General features: G+C 41.1%; 2 protein-coding genes and 1 long non-coding RNA gene across 3 annotated transcripts in view; 1 reads left to right on the top strand and 2 right to left on the bottom strand.

Annotated features, from left to right (window-relative positions):
- Nucleotides 1–196: 196 nt before the first annotated feature.
- LOC310861082 lies at nucleotides 197–1,972 on the bottom strand. Its single transcript, XR_014569457.1, has 3 exons — nucleotides 1,738–1,972; nucleotides 496–550; nucleotides 197–280 (listed from the first exon to the last, which is right to left on the bottom strand). It is a non-coding gene; the product is annotated as an uncharacterized lncRNA (long non-coding RNA).
- A 4,347-nt stretch (nucleotides 1,973–6,319) lies between these two features.
- On the bottom strand, nucleotides 6,320–7,471 carry LOC310872490 (medium-chain specific acyl-CoA dehydrogenase, mitochondrial-like; the record flags this gene model as incomplete). The annotated part of the gene is made up of 1 exon (XM_083784392.1): nucleotides 6,320–7,471. One exon carries the CDS (start codon nucleotides 7,469–7,471, stop codon nucleotides 6,320–6,322), a length of 1,152 nt encoding a protein of 383 aa, XP_083640518.1.
- Nucleotides 7,472–10,190: 2,719 nt separating this feature from the next.
- The window catches only part of rabep1 (rabaptin, RAB GTPase binding effector protein 1), a 30,803-nt gene continuing 15,057 nt past the window's right edge, over nucleotides 10,191–25,936 (top strand). The window contains exons 1-7 of the mRNA XM_083786902.1: nucleotides 10,191–10,325; nucleotides 15,273–15,401; nucleotides 15,779–15,982; nucleotides 17,374–17,534; nucleotides 21,133–21,252; nucleotides 24,240–24,375; nucleotides 24,550–24,728. Of these exons, the coding sequence (XP_083643028.1) occupies nucleotides 10,280–10,325; nucleotides 15,273–15,401; nucleotides 15,779–15,982; nucleotides 17,374–17,534; nucleotides 21,133–21,252; nucleotides 24,240–24,375; nucleotides 24,550–24,728 (975 nt within the window). The 5' untranslated portion in view covers nucleotides 10,191–10,279. The remainder of the gene's footprint in view (nucleotides 10,326–15,272; nucleotides 15,402–15,778; nucleotides 15,983–17,373; nucleotides 17,535–21,132; nucleotides 21,253–24,239; nucleotides 24,376–24,549; nucleotides 24,729–25,936) is intronic.

Below are 25,936 nucleotides of genomic sequence, written 5' to 3'. Positions count from 1 at the left end.
AGTGTAATGCTTTATGGTGTCGTCCACAGTTAACAGTTTTGTATTGAGTTGTGCTTGAAATGTACTGTAATTCTCCAATCTGTTAATACATCTTTCAATCAATCAATGGCTAATTGGCTTTGATTATGATGAGTAAAATGTTAACAAGGACACAATGCAGCGAGACATTCTACCATATAATCCACGTAAAATCTTGCCTGTTTCTGTCAGAAACTGAGTCCTGGGTGGCAAAGGGGGTGGCAAGTCATCTTCAATATCTTTTAGATGATATTTGCTGTTTCTGAGAAGGAAAGGAGAATTCACTGGGATTTAGTGTTGGCAGTCTGCATTGACAAAAACTATTTCAAAATTCTAAACCATGGCCCATCAGCCATCTTTACAATTTTAACAAGGTAGAATGACCATAATGTAATGGTCCAACTTTGTCCAGCATGTTCAAGGAAATCGCACATTGATGACTAACTAGAAAATGTGCAATACAAATTAAATACATACTGAGAATAAAACTGGGGTTTGCTGGATCTGGCTGGTTGTGAGGTTCTGTATTCATCTGTGGAACATTTAAAAATGACATTGCATGAGAAATTGCACAAAGAAATAATTATTTAATATTTATTTATGACTCTCGAAAAGATCAATGTCGTTCTTTAAATCACAACTTGGTAATAGCAAGGTAATTAAGAGGGTATAATGTAATGTCTGCATCATTTCTGATCTGCAGTGTAAATAGATGTGTTTTTTGAGAAGGGTCCGGCTGCAGATTGCAGGACATGGGTGTGGTGGTGTGCATGAATGGGCTTTAACACGTCACATACTGACATCCTGTGTCTGTTGCCAAGGCAAAACACAACATTAGTAAACATTAGTAAGTATTGCTGGTTTATTGTACGATAGTCTAATGATGCAGCTCTGAGTCTTATTTCATTGTTTTCTGGTCGATAGGATGGTTCTGTATACTGTGGGGACCTCATGTTTTTGTATTGTCTTGGTGTTATGTGCTCTGACTGTGAAGACGAATATCCTTCGGGACAATCAAGATTATTATTATGGTCACTGTAAACTAGGTGTATTCATTTGACTAATGCACGTATTGGGGGGAAGCTATACAACATGCGTTGTGTAGGTCTATAGAATTTTATGTTATAGGCTACCATTACAAATGGTGGGTTGAATAAAAGAGATAACTTTTCCAAGTGTGTTTTGAAATAGTTTATTCACAGACATTAGTGCTGGTAGGCCTATAGATGCTCAATTATTTTCATTTACCATGTAGTTTACGCAAGTGTTCAAAAAAAAGAAAGAAAATGGATTATCTCGTATACAATAGAGCACATTATGTTTTGCAGCATCTACAATCCCCCAACGTTGTGAGCTTGTACTGTAGATATTTTTTGCCAAATGTTCACCCCAGACTAGAGATGCTAGGGTTCATATGATGTGGTTAATAAAAAGAGGGGCCAGCACATTGAGAGTGCTTTAAACAAAAAAGAGAAAAAATAACTTACTTATGGATTGGATTGGATACCCTACAATTTAGAAATGGGCTGCAGGCTTCTTGGTGTAAATGGCAACCCTACAGTTACAATATAATCCCCCCCATGCAAGCCATATACTCAATCATTATGTGAACACAAATTATGTTTTAACAAGTCCACTCAAGTAATACAAATAATAAGAGGCAGAACAAGAATGGAAACAACACTATCACCACGTCTTATAGTATCAAGCTCAACAGACCTTGTTTGGCGATGCATCTGTTGATCAGGAGGAAGATGAAGCTTATCAACAATGATACTACAACCATTCCAGTGATAACCCACCAAATCTCCATTGGTGCTCTGCCACAAGCAAATTAGTTTTATTATAGAATAATCCCCAAAAATAGGAAGAAGGTACTCGAGGTAGCTGCTCTAATCCTGATCTCTTGCTTTAATGGCATCTGCAAGTTTGCTTTACAATGTAGACTATGGAAAGAAGATGCATCACTTCCTCTTTTTACTCCTCACCAAGTATCACGGTTATTTTGGTATGCATGACATGAACTTTGTGAGGATAATTTAACAAAAGTAAAACAAAATTCTCTCTCACAAAACAACAAAATACTCTTTCTGGTTCTGCTATTATATTTAGCATCAAATAAACTAACCTGTTAAAGCATTATACCGTAAACTTGTCTGGCTTTTGACAAACAGAAAGAGGTTCACTGGTATTTATTCACTGTTATCTGTATGAACACAGTGGTACAAATGGCCATTTGCTTTCTTTTATCTGCACGCAACACATCCTCTTATGGACAGCATTGTTCAAAATGTCTACAGTGTTTCCTGTTTATACTGTCCAAAAAAAAGAAGACAAGTGAGTTTGATTCAAACACTGTTGAACTGTATACATACAGTATGCAAGTTGCAACTAAAAAGAAAAACACATTTTCTTTTCATCAATCATACTTCATTACTGTAATTTCATACATTGCTGTATAGGCTTTTGGGTATTATTAGCATTATATTAACAAGTAAACTTTTCTTGGATACTAAAATGGCTACCATTTCAAACCACAATAAATGTATGCAAACAAAATGTTATTAATACTATTATTACTATTAATATGATTGGCATACATCCTTAGGGATAATTTCAGTCAGTGATAATATTGATATACTATATTGGGTAACAAGAAGAATGGGCACTAAGGAGGAGTGGGCACTGGGCACCTCAATGTAAAATTGGCTATCTTTTTTTTTAAAGAAAGGAAAATGCAAATGGTCTTAAGTAATGTAAAGTAGGCCTATACATGATTAGAACATTCAACAACTAGACAAAGTGCCAATCGGCACAGGTCTCCACCAGGGCAGGTCAGGTTGTGGCCTCATGGTGGCGCTATAACAGGCTGTTGAGGAAGATTTGGGCCGGAGGTTTGTGTTGGAGGGATGCAGGTACAATGTTTTTCCATGTGTGCATACATAAGTTGTATACAGATCGATGCAGTTATAGCTAAAAACAGGAATTGGCCTGTTATAGCGCCACCGTGAGGCTGATTTTGAGGAAAAAATTGTGGCATGTCGTCCTCGGCCTAGTGAAAATGTGCGTGTATAATTTAACGGAAATTGCACACTGTGTTTGTGATTTGTGGCCTTTTTTCGAAATGGACGAATCGTGTGAGCTTTGGAAGCCAATCTTAGCCAATCAGGATGGAAGATGGGAAATGGTGGCGCTCCGTGTTGATCACATGACTATGGAGATAGTGTATAACGATTTGCGTGAAATTTGGATAAAATCTGAAGGAGTAATAATAGAAAATGTGTTTTACATATGTGGGCCTCCTGGTGGCGCTATAAAGAGCAGATGTGAAAAATTCCAGGCAAAGGTTTTTCCTTGGCCTCTAGGGAGTTGGCATACAAAGTTATCCACAGATCCATGCAGTTAGAGGTAAAAACACTTTTCGGCCAGTTATAGCGCCACCTTGAGTCTGAGTTGAAATTGTTGATGTGGCATTTCGTCCTCGGCCTAGTGGGAATGTGGGTGCACAATTTCACGGAAATCACGCGATGTGTTCATGATTTGCAGCATTTTGTTTGAAACTGAGCACTCCTGTGAACTTTGGAAGCCAATCTTAACCAATCAGGATGGAGTGTGAGAAATCTGAAAGACCGGTTTCGTTGAATGGCTCTAGAGAGACTGTGTACCAATTTGCGTGATGTTTGGACAAAATCTGTAGGTGTACTGTGCAAAAACTTGTTTTGCACAAAGCGGCCTCCTGGTGGCGCAATTACAGGGCGTTCTGGAAAGTTTGGGGCAGAGGTTCATCGTTGGCATCCAGGGAGTGTGTGTGCAAAATGTGGCATCGACCGGGTTAACGGTGGCCGAGATTAGCTGCTCACGGACACACGGACGGACGGAGTGCAAAACATACTCTCCCCACATGCCTTCGGCCTGGTGGAGACAATTAAGGTCTAATATTTCTACAATTGCTACAAAACCTGTATACGGTAACAGTCGTTTTGGGCATAAACAAGAAGTAGCCTATACTTTTTTATATATATATATATATTTTTTTGCGGCTTACGCCTTTTATTGATTTTTGAAGGGACAGACAGTAGGCTGACAGGAAACGGGAGAGAGATGGGGGGATGACATGCAGTAAAGGCCGTGTCGGGTCCGGGAGTCGAACCCGCGGCACACTGCGACTGGATTACCAGTCCGGTGCCCAGACCGTTACGCTACGGCCTGGGCCGCCTATACTTTACAAGACAGAATTTGCCTATCTTTTAAGAAAAGTATTGGTCGCTATCAACTGTGTTACAGTGGTCTGTACAATGTACAGAGCACAGTAATATGTAGTCGTCATATGTACAGTGTACATATGACGACTGTAGAATATTTGGGGAAGTCATGATGTACAGTATACTTCATGGTCTGCTGTAAACTCATTTCCTTAATAGGCTAATTCATCTCCTGCCATTGCTGTGGTGCACAAAGCAGCAATATGTGTTGCATGTGCATGTGTTTGTGTGTGCGCATTTATGAAATGATATTTATTCCTGGATCCTGAATCAATCTTACATCAGTTGATTGCATGACAAGAAAAAGTAATCAAATAATCATGATGAATCACAAATATGGTAGGAACTAACCTTTGATGTTGTATGCAACATGCCTTCCAATTTTACAGACTTGGCTATGAGCATAATGCCAACAACATCAATGTGGAATGTGATAAATTCATATGCTCTGTAAGGGAGTGGTCTCACAATGTGATACTCATTATGCCAAAACATCATGGATTGCAAAATGTTTTTGGGACTTTGGTCAATATAAATTCTGGTGAACATCACATGTGAAAATAAATAATAATGTGGTGTGTTTTACATGTTGACTTTTCACATCTGAATCTATGAACATCTATGAACATCTATGTCGCGTTTTAATTTCACAAGTGAAAAATGTGCCGTAATATATTCACATGTGGAAACAATCCCATTTGGCGTTACCGCATGTGATCCTGACGCAAACGCAGATGTACACAACACAGACACAGATTCACTCATGCATACACACACATGCGCATGAACGCACGCACATACTGTACACATACACACATGTCAGAGAATATAGTTATATCCAGTTGGCCAATTATATGTTTACTGCAGCTCAACAGTTAATGAGAGGCCCAGGGAGGTCAGGGCTCTACATTTGAAGGCCTAACGACCATTATCTGTGATGGTTCTATGATGACGTGCTCAAAGGCTGCTCCATACACGGACAGCAGTGTGCAGAAAACTGCTATCCAACAATCATGTTGTCTGTGGAGTCTGGGAGCATGGTCTGGTGTGGCTGTACATAGGCGGGTGGTTCGTCATCTGGTGTTTGGTGGCGGGAGCATAGCCAGGAGGTCTGCATGAGCTATGTTCCGCCGATAAGGCTGGGGATGGAGAGTTTTGTACCGGCAGTGCCGGTTTTGTCAAGCAAACCAAAATGTGTTGTTGGAGCAGACATTTAGCTGCATGAGGCGTATTCCATGACACAGATGCACTCTTGTAACTTGTGTAGAGTCAGACAGTGGCTTGGCTCTCAGTGGTGAGTTGGCACTCTCCTCAGTCCTCAGTGTGCTCTGCAGTTTCTGACCTTCCCTGAGGAGATATTGGTCAGGTCAGGTCTTTTGACCATGACGGCTTGTGTGGTGTATTGTGATGCCCAAGATGTCAAACTTGTTTGTGGTGGCGAGCTAGACCATCTCAAGAAAAAAGTTGTGTGTCAGGGTTTTCAACATGTGGTCCATGGACCACTGGTGGTCCGTGAAGGTATTGTATGTGGTCCCTGACCATGTAATGTAGGATTTGTTGATTTTCTTTCCTTCTTTCCACTAGTTGAGAAACCATGAAATGAGTCACGCTCTCTCCAACAAATGCCCATTTAATTCAAATTATCCCATACAGCAAGCAGCACCATATTGATGCACATCATGTATTATTTTTAATGTGAACAGATGGTGTTCTGTCAACTTCTCGTCATAAAACATCAGGTTTACAATAACTAGGAAATTATGTATAACTCAGGATCCATGTGGCATGGCTCCAATGTTGATTGAGTGATGTTTTAATTGATTAATTAAAATGCATATCATGAACATATATTTGTATATCTGTTAAGAGAACAAAGCTCGAAAACTTATTTCCAGACATAATAATAATGTACAGTAAATTGTTACAACTCAACTAATTGATGGTTATAGGTCCATATCTAGGTGTACACCCTACCCAGACAAATAGGGACTGGCTGTGACAGGGTCTATACAGACAACAAGGATAGATCTTGGTGGAGGTCATTTCTTGTATTTTCCAAGGTGCTCACGGGCGATAATGATTCTCTGAATTTGGGCAGTTCCCTCGTAGATCTGGTAGATCTTGGCATCCCTCATAAGTTTCTCAACTGGGTATTCGCTGTTGAAGCCGTTGCCTCCAAACACCTGAACGGCATCACTGGCGACCTGATTGGCGATGTCACCGGCAAATGCCTTGGCAATGGAGGCGTAGTAGGTGTTCCGACGGCCTCTATCCACCTCCCAGGCTGACCGCTGATAGGCCATCCTGGCCAGTTCCACCTTTATGGCCATCTCAGCCAGCAGGAACGACACTGCCTGGTGATCAGCAATGAGCTTTCCAAAAGTACGCCTCTCCAGTGCGTAATTGGTGGCTTCATCAAGTGCTCTCTGTGACAGGCCTGTTGCTCCCGCTGCTACTGGTGGCCTGGTTTTGTCAAAGGCTCCCATAGAAATCTTGAAGCCAGCTCCCTCTCCGATGAGGACATTCTCCTTGGGGATCCTCACATCCTCAAAGGTGATACCTCTGGTGTCTGAACACTTCTGTCCCATGTTCATCTCTTTCCTGCCAACTTGAATACCAGGTGTGTCACCGTCAACAATGAAGCCAGTAAATGCCTTGCTGGGGGGACATTTAGGGTCAGCCTCAGTGCGAGCCAGGAGGAAGTACCAGTTCGCTTTTCCTCCATTGGTTATCCACATTTTCTGTCCGTTAACAACATACCCGTCCCCCATCTTAATAGCTCGGGTCTTGATTCCAGCTACATCAGAGCCTGCCCCAGGCTCTGTCACACCATACGCACACATAAGTGGCTCCTCTGTCATTCTCCCCAAGTATTTCTTCTTCTGTGCATCATTACCGGCAAGGATAACAGGCATTTGACCAAGAGAGTTTGCCTCAATAGCAGTTTGGACTCCTGTGCAGCCATAAGCCAGCTCTTCTGTGATAAGGCAGGCATCAAAAATTGACAGGCCCATTCCACCATAGTCCTCTGGAATGTGAGAGTTCATCAGACCAAGCTCCCATGCTCTCTTGATGACCGGGTAGGGATACTCACCACTTCTGTCATAGGCTGCAGCAACTGGAACAATCTCTTCACGAGAAAACTTCCTTGCCAGCTCCTGGAATTCCCTTTGTTGGTCAGTGATTAACATTACATGTTACAGGTTTGAATTTGTTGCAACATTATGTGTTGTTATAGCAACCACAGATAGCACCTCTGTGCGAACCTAGAAAGATCTGACCCTTCCTCATGCAAAAATAAATCCTTCCTGACCCTTCCTTTTACAAAAGAAAAAATTGCAAAAATAAAAATACAAACACACACAACTGCATAAAGCTGAACATGTTGAAGTTTGAACTAGATTTCTAGCAGAAAGTATGTGGGAGTAATTAGGTGCCAAAGAAAAGTTCTGTAGAGAACTTGTGTGCTCACTGGAGCGAGCCCACAATTAAAATTAAAGATGGGACAGAGTCGGGAATGATTTAGAGATCCATAATGAAATGTTGCTATTAAGAGAAATAAAGGAAGATCCTGACTTTGCCAAAAATAAATAAATTTGGAATAAAAAGGGACTGAGGATATCTGGCCAACTCATGGATAATAAGGGATAGGCCTATGTAAGTTTTGAGTCACTAAACTTGACTACAGAGACTACGATCTACCACATTCTCATTTCTTTAGATATTTGCAAGTTAGAAGCTATATCCAGAATAACAAACACCAGACAGAGAAAGACCATTTACAGATTTTACTTTTCATCCCTTGACACAGTTCCTCGTAAAAAACTATAAGCGTGTGAGTATCAAGCATCACATTTCAGCATTATATAATATCTTCGACAAGCAGAAAAAAACAGAAGAACTGAGAGAGAAAATAGGATGGCAAGAACTACACTTAATTGTGCCTGAAACTGAATGGGAAAATATTAGCCTATCCTCATATAAGTATAGGTTGCCACCTTTGAGATCTTGAAATAAGGGACACTCTTTACGCCTGCCGCGGCCTTGCGGCACAGGCGTGTGCGGCAAGGCCGGCAGTAAGTTGAAGCAATAAGTTGAAGCAATACGTTGAAGCAATACGTTGAAGCAATAAATTGAAGCAATACGTTGAAGCAATAAGTTGAAGCAATACGTTGACGCAATAAGTTGAAGCAATAAGTCGAAGCAATAAGTTGAAGTTTCCCTTCAACTTATTGTATATGGTATGCTATCCACAACTTTTGAAGTAGAATTTTGTTTTCCAAATGAGCATAACAACATCAGCAGCCCATTATAAAATATATGCCAGCGACCCCCATAAGAGAAGATTTTTACACAGTGATTCTCAACCCATTTAATTTCAAGTACCAGTTTGACATGCATTAGTATACAGACCCCCATTTAATGGCATTTCTATCTCTGGGACCCCCAATTCATATTGTAAAATCAATGTTAATTTAACTCTGATGGTCCATTTGGTTCCATTTGTACACTCTCAGAGTTACAGACCCATAAGGGTCCATTTGGTTCCAAACTATAATTTAGCTGGGGACCCCCTGGAACTCCCTCAAGGACCTCACTTTGGGAACCACTGGTTTAGGCTACTTTAGGTAGTGTGTGCCTCCCGCTAGACTTTAATATTTCCTGTGTTTTGTTTTGTTCATTATTGTTAAATTCAGTGTTGACGTGTAGGGGCTATTTAGGAAAATAAGGAACAAACTGCGTTCCTTATTGGTTCAATAAGGGACGCATAATTTAATTCTCAAATAAGGGACGATTCTGTATTTTAAGGGACGGGTGGCAACCCTACGAGAATACGAATGGAAATGTCAAATTAAATATTTCTTAACACCTGTCCAATTAGCAAAATTGTAATGAAATGTAATGAAAGAGTATTTGGGACAAAATTGGAAAGGAATGACACAGGTCCTAAAAATTAATGTAGATATACAAACCACGATCTTGTTGGGGAAAATTCCAAATGGAATAGTCCGATCCGAAGACAAGTATCTTATTAAAATACTAAGATTAACATCCCTTAAAGATGGAGTGCCACAATTTTTCAGTTTTTCATGTAGTTTATGAGGTGACAGTACTTCATTAGATACCCTGTCGTTTTTATGTGCAATGGTGTATTTAACTTTGTATTTATGGTTTCTTCCTGGAGGCTGAACCCTTGAATGAAATAAACAGTAATATAGTGACATCACACTATCAGCCCCTCCCCTAACCCCTCCCCCTTTATCATACAGCTGTGGGTGGGCTTCAGTTCAGTTGGATCACCACCCATCACCAATACACCACCCACCAGGCCAGGCAAACGTAATGAACTGGTGGGCGTGTCCACATAAAAGCATGATTTTAACAAATACTGTAGGCCTACACTTTTTGGAAAAAAGTTCTTCCTCCTTATATTATAATAATACCTGATGATCATGTTTTAGGGTGGAAAAAAATCGTGGCACTCCATCTTTAAATGTTTCCATGGTGTGACCCAATCGCCAGATTTCAAAGCTCCGGTCTAGAGCAGATACGGAAATGGTTTGTGACTGGGGGTGTGTCATAGAGTGCGCTAAAATCGGGGCTCAAATGCTACACTGTTTCTGACTGAGCACTGGGCTGTAATTAAATAAGCATGCTTTCCACGCAGCGTTAACTTGATGACTCTTGAGCTGCACATCTTGAATGATTCACTATTGACAACATTATAATAATAAATAATTACTTAGTTTTAACAGCAGACATGGAGAATACAAAAATAATAATAAAACATATGTGTGATCGCAACCCGCCTGTCAGTGGTCACGAAGACTTTTATTGTGAAGGTTCCTGAGCGGAATGCTCCACGGTTCTGCAACTTCTGCTGCTGCGTGCTTGACACCGGTTGTGATGTTAGCCTGTTTTCTACTTGGACACTCCTAGCAGCTCTATCTATCCCACTCACTGCACTGGTTACTGTCACCAGACACTTTAAAGAAGCCATGGCCGATCAGGCCCCGGGATCTCCCCGGCCGTCCCAGCATGACGGTAAATTATGTTCTGTTTTATGCAGGCTATGTGTGAGTGTGATGTTGTGTTGAGGGGCTCCAAAGCATTCCAGGCGAACGGCCTCTGTCTGCATCATCCTCGGCCTCATAACATTAGCTAGCATCAGCAGCCGACGTGTCACTGGCTGTCATTATTATCAGCTAATGTTAATGTTTACAGATCCTCGTTGCATGCATTTACCTTCAATGACACATGCTTGAAGACAAAAGGATTGCAGCTTCTATTGTTGCAAAAAAGAACAGAGAGTCATGTCATTGGCTGCTAATGTAACGTGACGTTGTTTTGGAATGATAAGTTGTTGTAGTAGGAGCTAACGTTAGCTCATAATACCAGGACAGCTAGTCTAAGCTCTGCTGACAGTTCTACCTAAAGGGCCTGAAATGTTGCTCATTGACAGGTTGGGCCATTTTCAGTTTAAAACAAACCTGATGTTATGCAATGCGTGAAGACACACTGTATTGTGGGTTATGACTGTATAGTACAAGTACAATAGGTTGTGTACAATATCATAGAGGCTTGGAGGCATGGATTGGATTGCAGACTGGGGGTGGACTTTATCCTGTGGGTGTGGGTCCACTACATGATTAATGCCAGGAACGATCAATACATATGATTTTCTGGCACCGTTTTCCTGTCTGTTTTAAAATATGAATGCACCACAGAAAGTCCCTAAATATTGTTTTAATTTGAGCTGCAGTGTGGGGGCTGATACCAGCTTACTGTACCTATTGTAAAACTTGGAAGGATGTAAAACCAGGCATCCCACTGTATTCTTGCCAAATTAAGTCCTTTGTTAACCAGAATTCACCTGTGATGTCTTTTTGATATTTGACAGTTTCCTTCTAATTTTGTTAATCTGGATTCTGTGGATTGTCCACATGTTATGCTCTGTTACAGAGCTATGAATGTATATTAATCAATCTCGCTTATGGTACATCTCATAGGCATAATGCGAGTTTTCTTGGTGACTCTGTACAGCGTAGATGGTTTGCCTGCCTCAATTTCACAATAATTTGTTAGTCATACAGATGGATGCAAAGAAAATGAAAGACCCTTTCAGCGTAGGCAGACCGACATCATGGTGGATCTTGTCTTTGGAACATGATGAGGTTTAGTCATGCGATGCGAGACTGCAAAAGAGGATGCGAGAATGTCTTTCAGTTATCATGTCTATTAAAATGGCCTGGCTGTGCGATGTTGTATACCATTATAGGAGGACGAACAAGTTGGAACAACCTAATTTTGGCCTTCCTGATTGAAAAGAGGTTTTTGTCGTTGGGTTCTGTCTTTGTTTCTAGTAGCAAGTCCAACTATTGTAGCTTTGGAGGAATATATTTTTTAATTAATTCCTTGCGGTCATAATGCTGACACTTTTAAGTCTGGTCTAGAAAAGATAATCAGGCGAATTGTTAGCAGGCATTATTGTTGTACAATACATGGAGTAGTCCATGGACTCATCAATATTGGTGACAAGACCAGCCTGGTATTACCTTATACTAGATTGGTGATGTTGTGTGTGGGTGGCTGTACATTTTCCTAGGATTATGAGTAATGTAGTGCTCACGGTAGATCATTTTTGGACAGTGATATTGACTAAAACTGCAGAACAGGTGTTTACGTATCCAAACACCAATCACTCTGTCACACTTGAAGAATGCAAATAATCTGCTGTAGCCAACTTAATGTCAAGATTCAAGTTGAGTGGAGCCCCATTCAGCATGGCCCTCCCTGCTTTATATATTAAAATACATACATTTTTCAAACATTTAAGAACTTTTTGTTTCATTCGGTTGTGAAAGTTTCAAATTGGGCAGGGCTTTTTTTTTTTTACTTATATTATTTTAATATACAGTTATTTAAATTGTTATGTAAATTCTGGATCTAGCTGTAAAACTGAAACCAGCCCTCACCTCAAAGTTGCTCTAAGAGAGGCTGTTTGTAAGAGTAAGGATACTTCATGCAGACTGTAATAAATAAATAAACAAGACTTTGAAGTGACTAAGTGAGTGCTATTCCATCCTTCAGTTCACACTAACATACAACTTTAACCACTTAAACTTTGTATACTCAGTTGACCGGAGTCCCATACGGCTCTATATTCGGCACGGTAGTGCGTACGGTACTAGTATTTCCCTCTATACCGAATTGCTTTTCTGAGAATAGCCTATCAACAATATTATGAGCTTGTAGATCTGAGATTTTCACATTCACAGAATGTTTGCTCCAGAATCGGGACGCTAGGGTTTAAGGCGCGGTTACATTTCTGGATGGATCATTGCGGCTTATCTAGCTAATTCAAGCTTTATTGTCACATATATACTTGTAATACAGCTACATTGCGCTGCAGGTAGTACAATTGTTGTACTTAGAGCCTCCCCAGTAGTGTGTAGAGTGAACAGAAGGGTATACCACTGTGGTGTTGTGTATTACCAGACCAGTATGTGCAATGGTGTGTTGTGGTGAGTGAGTCACAGTCTGTAATCTAATCTCTGTATAGTCCATGTTGCTATTTTGAGTTCAATGAGTCTAGTTTAATTTCAGAACCTGGATCAGAATTATCCAACTTTTATAATCACCCTTTTTTTAACACAGGATCTTTAGTTTTGTTTTTAGACTCTTTGATTATGTGATGTAATGGTAAAACAAAAGGTGCCAACACAAACATTAAATTATCTTTATTCTCTTATCATTTTTATCCCACGATTTTGTAACCCATTTTTCACCCCTGTGTCAATTACCGGTATCTAATGTGATCCTGGGCTCTACACACCCTCCGCCAACCTAGTCCCCATATATGGGGACATGGGGAGAGCAACGGACTTGAACTCATGCTTCCTTCATACCTGAGTGTCCAAGTTGCTCCTTTACACCTGACAGGGGGGGAGTTTCCCTGGTTGGACGTAGCGCGTGGAAGGAACACGTTATTCCAACCAGTTCCTTTCCCCTCCATCAGGTGCCCTGGCTGGCCAGGGGGAGGCAGTTTAGTGACCAGGATTACTGCATGTTTTTTGTGAGGGTACCTACCCTAGGGTACACGAGGAGAACATGCAAACTCCACACATAAAAGCCCTTTTGCCAACCCCGCAATATTGATTGTTAATGGCATTTAATGTTTGTGTTAGGGACAAGATGACGTACATTTTCCCTTCATTGTCAATGGCGTTTGTAAAACAAACATTGAACTAAATACCTGTATATAGGAGGGGCTAGCGCCCATCAAAAATAGTTCCTGAGCCTGGTACATCGGCCCTGATGCTCTGATGGCATTTGCCAGACAGTAACATTGAACAGTGGGTGACTCGGGTCACTGATGATCATCTGGGCCTTCACCCTACCCCTCTGGGTGTAGAGAGGTAGTGAATGATGATCATCTGGGCCTTCACCCTACCCCTCTGGGTGTAGAGAGGTAGTGAATGATGATCATCTGGGCCTTCACCCTACCCCTCTGGGTGTAGAGAGGTAGTGAATGATGATCATCTGGGCCTTCACCCTACCCCTCTGGGTGTAGAGAGGTAGTGAATGATGCAGCAAGTCGGGATGCTCTCAGGCGTGCACCGTGCACCTTGTGTAATCTGTGTAACCCATATAACCCATCCAGCACTTGCGTTTTGTGTTGCCAGCTTGTGGTCCAAAGAAGGCCGCTGTAATCACAAGTCACAACTGATGGGAATGGGAACTCTCTGGGGAGATGAAATGGACAGCATCTTATCATGAGGTGTTCTAGATTAGGAGAACATCCATTAGAAATCGCCACTCACCACATCTGAACACCACAAGTTGTTGAGCATGAAGTAGACACCACCTCCCTCCTCTTGTCTGGTCCTGCTGGTGAATAGAGTGTCCCTCTGGGGTAGCCGAGTCAGGAACTGAGGGGTTGAGCCGTTTCTGTGAAAACCATTCCAATGTTTTTCCAGTTTTTAAGCCTGAACTATGCTTAAAGTAGTTGTGCGACACGATGCACAAGTTGCTCAACCAACCAAGTATAACTCAGGCGGTATAGTCTTTGATGAAGTAAAATAAGAATGTAGATTTAAATTTGAGCAAAAGCCTTTGAGGATTACTTTTTATCCTATTTATAGAAAATTTAAAGATGAATAGGCTTTTCTCTGCAAGAGACGAGATCAAAAGAAAGCCTGTGCCAGGATTTTGTTGTTTCATTCCCGCTGTGCGACTAAAATATCGAGACCTGCACTTTTGTCATTAGGACGTTTCTTCTTTTTTCTAAATTAAATTGTCATCAATAACCATGATTGTATTGCTTTGAATGCTGGCGTGTTCAGCACACAAGTAATCAAGTCAAACTTGATGTACATCTAAGACAAGTCTAGTGTACTGAAGACAAGCTGAGGCATGTAAAGATTTGTTTTTGCTGGAATCGGAGACTAATTTGGCCTCAGTTGTTGAGGTTACTTGGCTTGGCTGCAGCCTATAGCCCATGAATCGCTAACAGATCACTAGCCTCGCATTCATCACTGACTCTTTGACCCAGATCTACAAGTTCAGAACACGTCGCAGGGATATGTGCGCTGGTAGATCTGCGTTCTTCACACATACTGAAAGTCACCAAAACTATTAATCTGTAGTTCTGTTTGACCTGCCCTCCACCCTGCGAAGCCATTCAATGATTAATTTAGTGACTAAGTGAATGCTTGAGGGAATACATTTAGTTCTTGAGTAACTTCTTATTTGCTTGTACCGGTATACAATCTCATTATTTCCACCGGAACAGGCAAACTCAAAGGCATTTTTATCTGGAACGGCAATGAATAGTTCGTGTAATGAGTCGCATCAATTATTTACATTCAACAATTCCACAGGGGGTTATCCATGTCTGAAACTGGTTTATGGAACTCATTTTTCCTGACTTATATCAGAGAGCAGGTTTTCCTTTTATAAGTCTCGCTGTGCTGTCTTTCTTATGTCCAGGGGTGCTCCAGCAGAGAGTGGCAGCCTTGGAGCAGGAGAGGGCAGAATTCATCAAACTCAAGCAACAGCTGGAGGCCGAGTTCAACCAGAAACGGGCTAAATTTAAAGAGCTCTACCTGTCTAAGGAAGGTGAGGATTCCACCTCACTTACTAACCCCCCACCCCTACAGTACACTTGACTGGGATCCTTGTCTGCAGAAGTACTTTGTTCCTGTCATGTTCCTATCATGTCCTGACTGTTTCATTGACAACATAGACTGGCTAAGCCAGTTTTATGTAACTCTCTTAAATTCTGTCAACACACTGCCCTTGTACGGCTTCTCTCCAACCCCGCCACTCCTGCTTTAATTCACTTCCCAATCTTCTTCCCTTTCAACCGCTCCTTACTTCCACCCCTCCTCCTTTGGTCATCCTTATTGTGGTCCCTCCTCCCTCTCGTTTGATCCCGCTTTCCTCCTCTTCTTTCATGACATCATCTTCCTCCTCCTCCTCATCCTAATCTCCAGAGGAGCTGAAGAGGCAAGGGGCGTCCCTGGAGCAGGCCCAGGCTGAGTTGAGCAGTGTCCAGGTCCAGCTGACTCAGACCCAGGCAGACATGGAGAACATCAAGGCCGTGGCCACTGTGTCGGAAAGTACCAAGCAGGAGGCCATTGACCAGGTCCGCAGTCAGTGGCAGGAGGAAGTGGCCTCACTTCAGGCCATTATGAAAGGTAGTCCAGCATCACAAATCCAGGTTGTGCTGCACCTTACACATAGCTTTGAACCAACTCCCTGGTGATCTATTGCTATTTGCTCTTGCTATTTCTATGGCATAGCAGTGGCGGTGCCATTTTGTGTTTCCAGTCGATAGAAGCCAATGCATTTGTCCCATAATTGATATAACGGTAAATATTATGGAAATCTCTATGGGGAAAAATGAATGGGGTCTGGAACGATGGAACCATAAAATGGCCCCAACTGCTATGGTATGCTATAGGCTGTAAATGTAAATTAATGAATAAAATAATGATTCAACCTTTAATGCAGTTACACAGCTTGAATACCTTTAAAAAAATATCCTACCTTTCAATATTCTACAGTTTATGGCCCTGGAGGAGCTGGTCTATAATTGTGAATGTAGGTTACTTACTGACTGACTCCTCATTGTTGAAACACACATGAGCAACATCACACCCTCTCCCTGCTCCAAACAGCAGGCGATGTCCCATTTCCTTGTGCTGCTTTCCAGAGGCTGAAACTCAACACCGAAACACATGCTTCTGCATTATCTCACAGCCAGCGATGAGCAGTCATTTAATATTTTACTAGACGAGTTAATTGAAATGAAATGACTCCTCAAGGAAGAGGACAAAAAGTTTGCAAGCTTTTATAGCAAAAAAACATAGGTCTCTGAAATGCGCTTATTTGGTCTGATCCTGCTATTTGTTCCCCCAATGATATCTGTAAAACATTTCAGTTGTCCTTCTTTCCTACTCGCTTGCTTCCATACATCTATACTATTGAACAATTATGTTGTGGCACGTGAGGTCATAAGCTCATCTGGTGGGTTGGGAAGGGGAAAGTTGAGAGTCCACACCACAACTGTAACTGTAACCACAATAGTGGTGACAATCGACAGTGGTGACAAACAATATAGTTGGGTTCACTTTCAGTGCAATTTCATGAAGCAAAATTGTTAGTTATAATTCTTAGTGTGGATGGCTGTTTGCCTACAAAACAGCCAAAACATTAACCCATTTAGACCTGAGAACTGATTCTACAAATGTCTTCTAAATCATGACAGTTTTCTGAAAATCCTATGTTTCCATATCAGTGGTGCACTGGTGCTCAACGTTTTTTGTGTCGAGGACCCCCAGAATTATATTGGCCTCAGACCCCCATCTGAAAATATGTTCCCCCAGAAGCAAAGGTTTTAGTTAAAACAAAAGCGTTCACTAGGAAAGAATATATATTCAATGATTTGCGCCACATGAGCTTGTAGATCTGCTATTTTTCAATAGCTAAACTATAATATAATACTTGAAACACCAAAAGGGGTTCCCGTCCAAAATTGGTTGTTAAACTGCCTGCGTGTGGTCTCTCTGTCCCTCCCGTTCACCAGACACCGTGTGTGAGTACGAGGTGCAGTTCCACCAGCGCTTGGAGCAGGAGCGAGCCCAGTGGAACCAGTACCGCGAGGCCGTGGAGAGGGAAATGGGCGAGCTGAGACGTCGACTCACCGAGGGCCAGGAGGAGGAGAACCTGGAGGACGAGATGAAGAAAGTGAGCTTTAAGTTGTTTTTAAAGGGCTTTTTCACATTTTCATTCAACCAAAAACATTCATCGTTGATGTATGGTTATATAAGACAAAAAGCTAAAAAGACAAACATTGCACTGCTTTAGACAGACAAGTAGAAGTACATCACTCACTCTTGCATACTCCTGTACTCTTCACACAATAGCGCACTCTCAGTATTATTTATTGAATGCTTGAACAATGGCTTCTATTTCTATTTAACTTTCTAGTAAGAGGAAGGCTGTAGTTTCTATTAGCTTGGAACCCCCATCAATGATGTCATTGGTAGGCAGGTGTCTATAGCCCACCAATGACACTCAGAGTGAGTAGATGGAGATTTTGCCATCTTATGAGCATTATTGATGAGTGATGGCCAATTATTAGAAGATAAGGTTAAAAATGGGTTAAGTGCTTCGTATTTAAAACATCATTGCTGGTATCACGACGATGTCAGATCTCCCTGTATAATTCTACAGAAAAGGGTCCCTGTACTATGAACAGAACACCACCTTGTCTTGGACAAAACTGAGAGTTTGAGCATAGCCCAAATGTCAGACCCCATTCTTGTACAGAACGAAGAGAAGAATGGTTTTGTACCACTAACGATGAGCATACACCACAATGATGTAATCTGGTGTAGTAGTAACTCAGATGTCCATTGTGGCTTTGCAATAATCATATGCCCAAAAGGATATTAACCATCTAACAATGCTCAATAGAACTAGAACTGCACTCTGTCGAGTGCCTACTTAGTACTTACAAGTACTGTCGACCGCTACGAACTTTCAAATCTCAGCCTCTCTGTAAAACATTGAAATTAAATACTAATGTCGGGTTATAACTGGCTGTCAATGGTGACGTAATTACGATATGTTTCAATATTGGTTGGGTAACAGGTAACGTATACTTGTATACGTGTATGCAAGTTGTATGTTGAAAGTACTATACTGTGGTCGTCTGGCTTTTTTATTTGCGTATGCTTGGTAGGTATATACTGTATACTGATGTCGATGGTGACGTAATTAGGATATGTTTTCAGTGTCAGGTGAATTAAAGGTGATGTTTGTATGTAATCTGAAACCTATCTTAATTAAGTCACCATCAAAAGCCAGTTATAACCCGGCATTGATACATACTTTATCTTAATTACGTCACCATCAATACCTACCAAGCATACACGGGCATTCATACCAGCACGACCACAATACTTGCGCTCTCTGCTTGCTGCAAGTAATAATCACAATGATAACAGCGATTATGTCTGTAGTTTGTGTATACCATTCTATTTTTCCAGCATGCGTTCCCACTGTAGATTTAAAAAAATTAAGTGGTCTAGGGTTAAATTAAGAAAATGATCTCTGTAGCAAGCAATTTCCACAAATCAATGCACTTTTTATGACTGACGGATGGAGTTACAGCATCGGTTTCAGCATCGGTCAGACACTTGGCCTAACATTGAACTAGCCAATTGCAGCGCAGTCATCCCCCCCAGGCTATGAAATGGAAGTATATCCTTGATTGGCCTAATTAGACAATTAGCAAATCCAATAGCCCTCCAGGCTATTGGGTAGTCTATCAGTTGACCACAACAATGGACAGGTCAATTGCAGAGCAATCAGTGGGATCATAAAAGCTTATGCAGTCAGAACAATGGCGGCTTGTCTGAAAACAATCACTATTTCACATCATAGTTCAACACTGCAACAAATTCACATTTATTCCAAAATGTGGAGAAAATAAAAACAAATACTTATTTCCATTGTGGTCTAGCCATATACAATGTTTTGTCTTGTTGAATCATGCATGCAGTCAATATAAGTAATTGAGTAATTTGTGCTAGAGCAACAAGCCTTATATAATCCACATACCTTATTTTCATCGTAAATCATGAACCCTGTGGGACAGAAGAGTTGGAACTTGGAACCAGTTGCAAACTCACATCCAGGTTATAGGACTAGAAATGGCAGTGGTGGAAAGTAACTAAGTACTTTTACTTAAGTACAATTTTGAGGTATTTATACTTTACTTGAGTATTTCCAATTTCCAGTACTTTTACTTCTGCTCCATACATCTCAGAGACAAAATCTGTACTTTTACTTCACTACAATTATTTGAAAACTTTAGTTACCAGTTACTTTGGCGATTTGAAATTTGATTAGAAAACATACATTAACACTATACATTTTGGCCATTTGAAAATTGCCGATCTACAAGCTCACAATGCGTCACAACATTGCGGCACAATACTGCCTCATCAAAGTCTTTATGGTGACTTAATACAGGTCAGATACTTGAATGTGTCCTTATATTATCATAATTTTGTTGGTTTAGGTTAGAGATGCTCCGATCGATCGGAGACCGATCATGATCGGCCGATCATGCCTGTATCGGATCGGATCAGATTCTCAAAATAAATCAAAATTGCCGATTAAAACAGTGGCGAAAAAGTGACTCTCAGAAAGGTAGACGGGGGATAGCCAGCGCTGGAGAGAGAGACAGAGGTGGAAGAAAAGAAAGGGGAAAAAAAAGCAGTTCTATCCATTCTATCTCCCATCTCCCAGTCACGGAGCTGGGACTGACACAGACACATAGACGCAACGACGAGGCGCAGCATATCAAGCTAGAACCTAGTAGAAGCCAGAAGTGTTGCCAGTATAACTCTATGGCAGAAACAAGTAACAAAGGTCTATACAAAATAAGCCAAAAAGAAGCAACACTGGACGTTTCTGGCCAGTGTTGCCACATCTGTTTATAAGCGATTTTGGGATTATTTTTGTAGATTGAAAAAATATTGGGAATCCTTTGCTCTTGGCATGAAAATGTTTGAGAACCACTGCTCTAAAATAATATTAGACAAAGTTTGAGCCACAAACACATTGCTCTCTCTCTTGTCCTTTTGCATAAATTAAATAGGCCTATTCATGATTCTGCTTATAGAGAAGTAGCCTATGTTAGTTTGTTTTATGGAAACAGTTGTGTTGAATGTGCTAGTTGCACAGAATTATTCAAAAGAGAGAAAATGGGCAAGCCATAAAAGAATGCACATTGCACTCGTCTTTTCATACGTCATGTGGAAATAAGGTAAATAAAAGTAACATTAATGTTAACATTTTAGCAACCGGCCCCTGGCCCCTTGCCATTTTCATAATGTGGCCCACATGTTCAGCTATTTGAGTATCCCTGGTTTACTGTGTCAGAAAAGGACACCAAACTCGCAGTTTGCAAGGTGTGAATTCACGACACTGTGATCGGTATCGGCAATATCGGTATCGGCAGGTACTGCTTCCAGTGATCGGTGATCTGCCCCAAAAAACCTGATCGGAGCATCTCTAGTTTAGGTTTTTGACAATTCATGTGGAGATCTTATTCCCTCTGACTTCGTCATTCTAATCAATGAGGGACAAACCATCTAACTCCACAAGTTGGAGTTAGGTGTAAGGTGTAAGTTAGGCAGTTTGAGGATACAATTTTAGTTTAGTCAGAAGCGCCTTTTAATGGAGAAAATGGAGATAGCTGGTTTGTGCCCGACAGCAACCATATGGTATTAGACTAGTATATGTCATTATTTGTATTTCATTCTTAAAGGCCCAGGAGGATGCAGAGAAGCTACGTTCGGTGGTAATGCCATTGGAGCAAGAGATAGCAGCACTGAAAGCCAAGCTGTCCACTGCAGAGGAGAGGGTGAAGGAACTGGAAGCTTCCACGGTTAGTGCACTTTGATGCCAAATTGCCAGAATTGTTATGATATGCAAACTATGTCATTGTGTGGTTAGACCTGAGAAGACTAAAATATCATATAGCGCCAGTGGTGTCATGCTCGTATTTTTTTTATGTGCATGCGCAGGGACGGAACGGAACGGTATATGTGTGTGCACACTAGAACACGTCCCCCTAGATTCAAGAGAAGACGCACCTAATCAACCTCGCATCACCAGAGACGCACCAAGTACCCAGTGGTCTAGGTTTACTGGCACCCCCTATTTTCACGCCGTGTCAAGTACCGTGCCGAATCAAATGGCTACTACTTTGCATAACAACAGGACAGCTTTAACTGTTTACCTGAGCGCAACTAGCCTATACGGTAATAAATGCATGCACACTTACAGCAGTAGGCTATGGCAGACGGCTCCAGTAGTCTACTGCTGCTGTGATCTGTTCTGCACACAAGAAGAATGCCTCCTCCATCAAAGAACATATTCATTCGTCCAAAGCAAACTTTTTAGTTTAGCTAGTGTGCAGTAAAGATGTTTGTCTGACTATTTTAAGTCTACTTTTGTGTTTGTGTCAAACTATCATACACTATTTAACATTAGGCTTAGCCGCTTAGGCTATATCAGCTGTTTTGTGTGCATGCCATGATTCGCACATGCACGCACATGCACGTGACATCATTAAAACGCTGTGGTACCAGTAAAAAAAACACCATGACACCACTGTATAGCACAATATCTCCCCAGTTCCGGTATAAATTTGGTCCCACGTTCAAATCCCGGGTAGTACTTAAAAGTTACAGATGGCACCTTTTAGTGACTGTTTTACACGCTTAACCCGCATTTTAATCAACCCCCCTTCACTGCCGAGATTGTTGTATTACCTTTAGAGCATACGCTGAATTATTTGGGCTTTTAATCCGCGAAAATCCAGCAAAAAAAGCTCCCGTGGTTTGTTATGATCCGAGCGTATCATCCACCATCTTGGTGCACCCGGAAGACGCACACAAGACACGTCTCCATTCAGTATTTAAGTCCGACGTCATTTTGTAGTGCTACGTTACGTCCGGGTCCAAGTGGCACCAGCTCCCGTCCGCATCCCATTGTAAATAGAATATCTAAACGCGTGAATCTTTTTAAATTGACGTTATTTTTCAGAAAGGAAGCCATAGAGGGTTAAAATGGGTCTTAATGCTTCCAACTCGAGTAGAATTATTAATGTTTTGTACAAGTGTCCATGACAACAAAAATATATGATGTGGAGACAATAAAGACTATTATTATCATTATTATTGAAGGTGGCAACAGTCCATTTGCTCAGTAAAATATTTCGGGGGTATATTTAGAATGTGTGCAGGCTTGAGTATGTTGAATCTAGTTTGCATTAATGAGGATTTAGTTGACACAATCAAATAAAATGGCGATAGTATTCCATGAGGGGCAGACGGCCTGTCACTGTCAGATTTGGGAGAGCAGCGCAGCTTTGTTGTTGCGAGGAAAGCGGTAAAATGAGACTTTCGTGGTTGTTTTCGTCTCAGATTTAGTCCGACGGAGCGTCACAGTATAACTCCATGGGGACACAAAAGCGACACAAAAGTAGGACCCGGAAGTATCTCAGGAGGGGGCGCTCACGTCACAGCTAAAATACTGAATGAGGCGTTGCACCCCATGCATTTCCATTGGCCTCAATTTCCCAGAAGCCCTAGCAACCCACAGCATGTGACGATTTCCGGTTTCGTCATCAAAACGAAACCATCTATTCTCTATCTCCGCGACGAAGACGGATTTTCTTTTTATTTATTACAATACAGCGGATTAAACACATAGAACAAATGGCGGGTATAGCGGGTTTGGCAGCGACATTAACCTGGAGTAATCCATTCCCGGCACGGAAACTGTTTTAATATATGCCTGTCAATAGAAGCAAATTGAAAACGCATATGGCCTAACGACTTTCATTTATTACCAGTAATTTAATTAAATTAAATTCTTATTGCTCATCCATTATTCATACATACTGTAGCATAGCGAGTTTGCCAAGTTACAATTAGCCGCCCTGTACCCTGGCAGATAATGCATTGTGGTCACGGAGCATTGGGGGATCCCACCCATGCAAATTAAATTTTAATGTACTTTATGCAGTGAACTCTTCACTGCGGTTGCAGCTTCTGGCAAATAGTTTGATGGTCTCTCAGCGTTCCTTTTCAGATAAATGGCCAGAGATTGGTTACATCCGAATATTTTCCTTGGCTACAGATTAGAAGATACATTAGTCCAAATATTTTTCTGATGGATTAAAAGGCTACTTGGTGTGCTTGAACGAACAGTGCAGGATATTGGTGGCTCAGCCAGTATGTAAGTTAAAAACAATAAAGCACTCGCACAACTCGCACCAATGATGCAAATACCAACGTTTTATTACAGGGTGTCTACTCTGCGTTTGTATTTGATTAAAACTCACTTTGCATTGTGGCAACAGGTTGTGCTACTATTTTATGCTTGTTGACTTTGATCTGTTCAACATGGACACATGCTGGTGTGCACTCCTTTCTTTGTTCTGTAAGTCAACTAGTGTGTAAAGCATATCACTAGAGGTGTTCACCTCCCAACTGACCCATCTCAGATTTAGAATAAAGTAACGTCGTTTCTGTAATGTAGAAAGAACTGCTGCTGTTTATGGTCGTAGTTGTTGCTGTTTACTGCTGTTGTAGCAGTAAACAGTACATTGAACAAGCTTGCCGTGCGGCATGAAGTGACGGGTGCATGTAGATCCGCTATTTTTTGAGATCCACTGTTCTAAGCCACTGTTCTAAATGCTTTAAAACATGAATGTTGCTATATACATAGCTACAATATAAAATTACACAGATCCTTTCCCGGTTTTAATGGGTTTATGTGAAAGAGTGAAAGTATGTGTGGGGTGAAGGGGGGGACAAACAATGCCAAACGGTGGACTTGGAAGTGTCTTTTTCTCCCGTGTAGGTGAAGGAGCTCAACCATGTTCTGGAGGCTGAGAAATCATGTCGTACGGACCTGGAGATGTACGTGGCTGTGCTCAACACCCAGAAGTCTGTCTTGCAAGAAGATGCAGAGAAGCTACGGAAAGAGCTCCATGAAGGTCAGTGCTCCATTATATTTATTCTTTTTGGTTCTTCTGCTTTCAAACCCTCATGGGTTTGATTCCCGGGTCTGGGAGCAATTTTTCTTGCCCACTCCTAGTTATAAAGGTGCTCGCATTAGTCTCATTTCCACTCTCTTTGATTGTCGGTGGCTGTCGTGCTTGCTGGGTCAGTGTGTCACAAGCTGGAGCTGGAACGGCAGCAGCACAACCAGCTGAAACACACGTGGCAGCGAGCCAACGACCAGTTCCTGGAGTCCCAGCGGCTGCTGATGAGAGACATGCAGAGGATAGAGAGTGTCCTGTCATCAGAGCAGCTCCGTCAGGTGGAGGAGAGCAAAAGGAAAGACCAGGTACCAGGGCTGCAAATGTCCATTTTTTACGTCCTATTTTTTTATTATAAAATAAAATAAATTGTATATCAACAAATACTTTTTGAATCTAATTAAACACTTAAGCCGTATTGTAAAATGATATACTGCAAACAGTGAAAAGAGACAATCTACAAGTTTACAACGTGCTGTGATGTGGCACGTTGTAGATCTGCTATTTTAATCATTTTTTTTAAATGTGCATGCGCGCGCGCACACACACACACACACACACACACACACACACACACACACACACACACACACACACACACACACACACACACACACACACACACACACACACACACACACACACACACACACACACACACAGAGTCTCATATGTAGGATTGTTGTCTTTATGGTCATTCAACTCGTACTGGTAATATGACATTCTAATTAATAAAGCTCAAAAGAAAAACTCCCTTCAGTGTGTTTTAATATGCATATAAAATACAGCTTTGGAAACATTGCAGACAATGAAATTATTGTACTTTGAGCTTCCTCATAAAAATAGGCAATACAATTAGCATACATAGCAAATACAAATAGTAGCTATTAATAGAAATGGTAATGAAAAACGAATAAAATCACATTTGTATACTATAAATATAAACCATAAATGTGTGAAGCAGTAATCCTGTACTACTGTATACAATTCTACACAGTGTTTATGTACTGTAGCTATATGAATAAATAGCAATCGCGTGCGGACTGTAAGTGGCTGGTACAGCAATGGTGGCACAGTTAATAATACAGAATACTGTGTAGTACACACACTTAAGTACTACATAACTAGACACACATTAATGTAACAGGAGTGCATGTAAAATTCCACACTTTAATGCAATGGGAGTGTACATTAAATTCCATATCATAAAATAATGACAAGCTATAACATAAAAGGTTGTATTTTCAGTTACTCTGTGTACAGACTAATACTGAATATAATGCACGAGCTAAGAAAATACTCAAAGTACAGTATTTCAGTTGAATTCTTCCAAATCTATCCAAGTAGATAAAGTACAGCAAACGGCCATTGTTGTTTTTCTTCTACATTTATTTGGGAAAGGAATTCAGATGATTAGCTAATTGCTAGAAATGTGAAGTTTTGAGCCGGGTAACTTTCCTATTGAGGACTATTATGATCAATACTTACTGTGGTTGGTTAGACTTGTGAGTAAAAT

This window comes from Protomyctophum parallelum (genome assembly GCF_964188405.1).
Source record: "Protomyctophum parallelum genome assembly, chromosome: 1".
In the NCBI taxonomy this organism is placed as follows: Eukaryota; Metazoa; Chordata; class Actinopteri; order Myctophiformes; family Myctophidae; genus Protomyctophum; species Protomyctophum parallelum.
The sequence above is the reverse complement of the archived record's forward strand: the minus strand, read 5'-3'. Positions and strand labels throughout refer to the sequence as shown.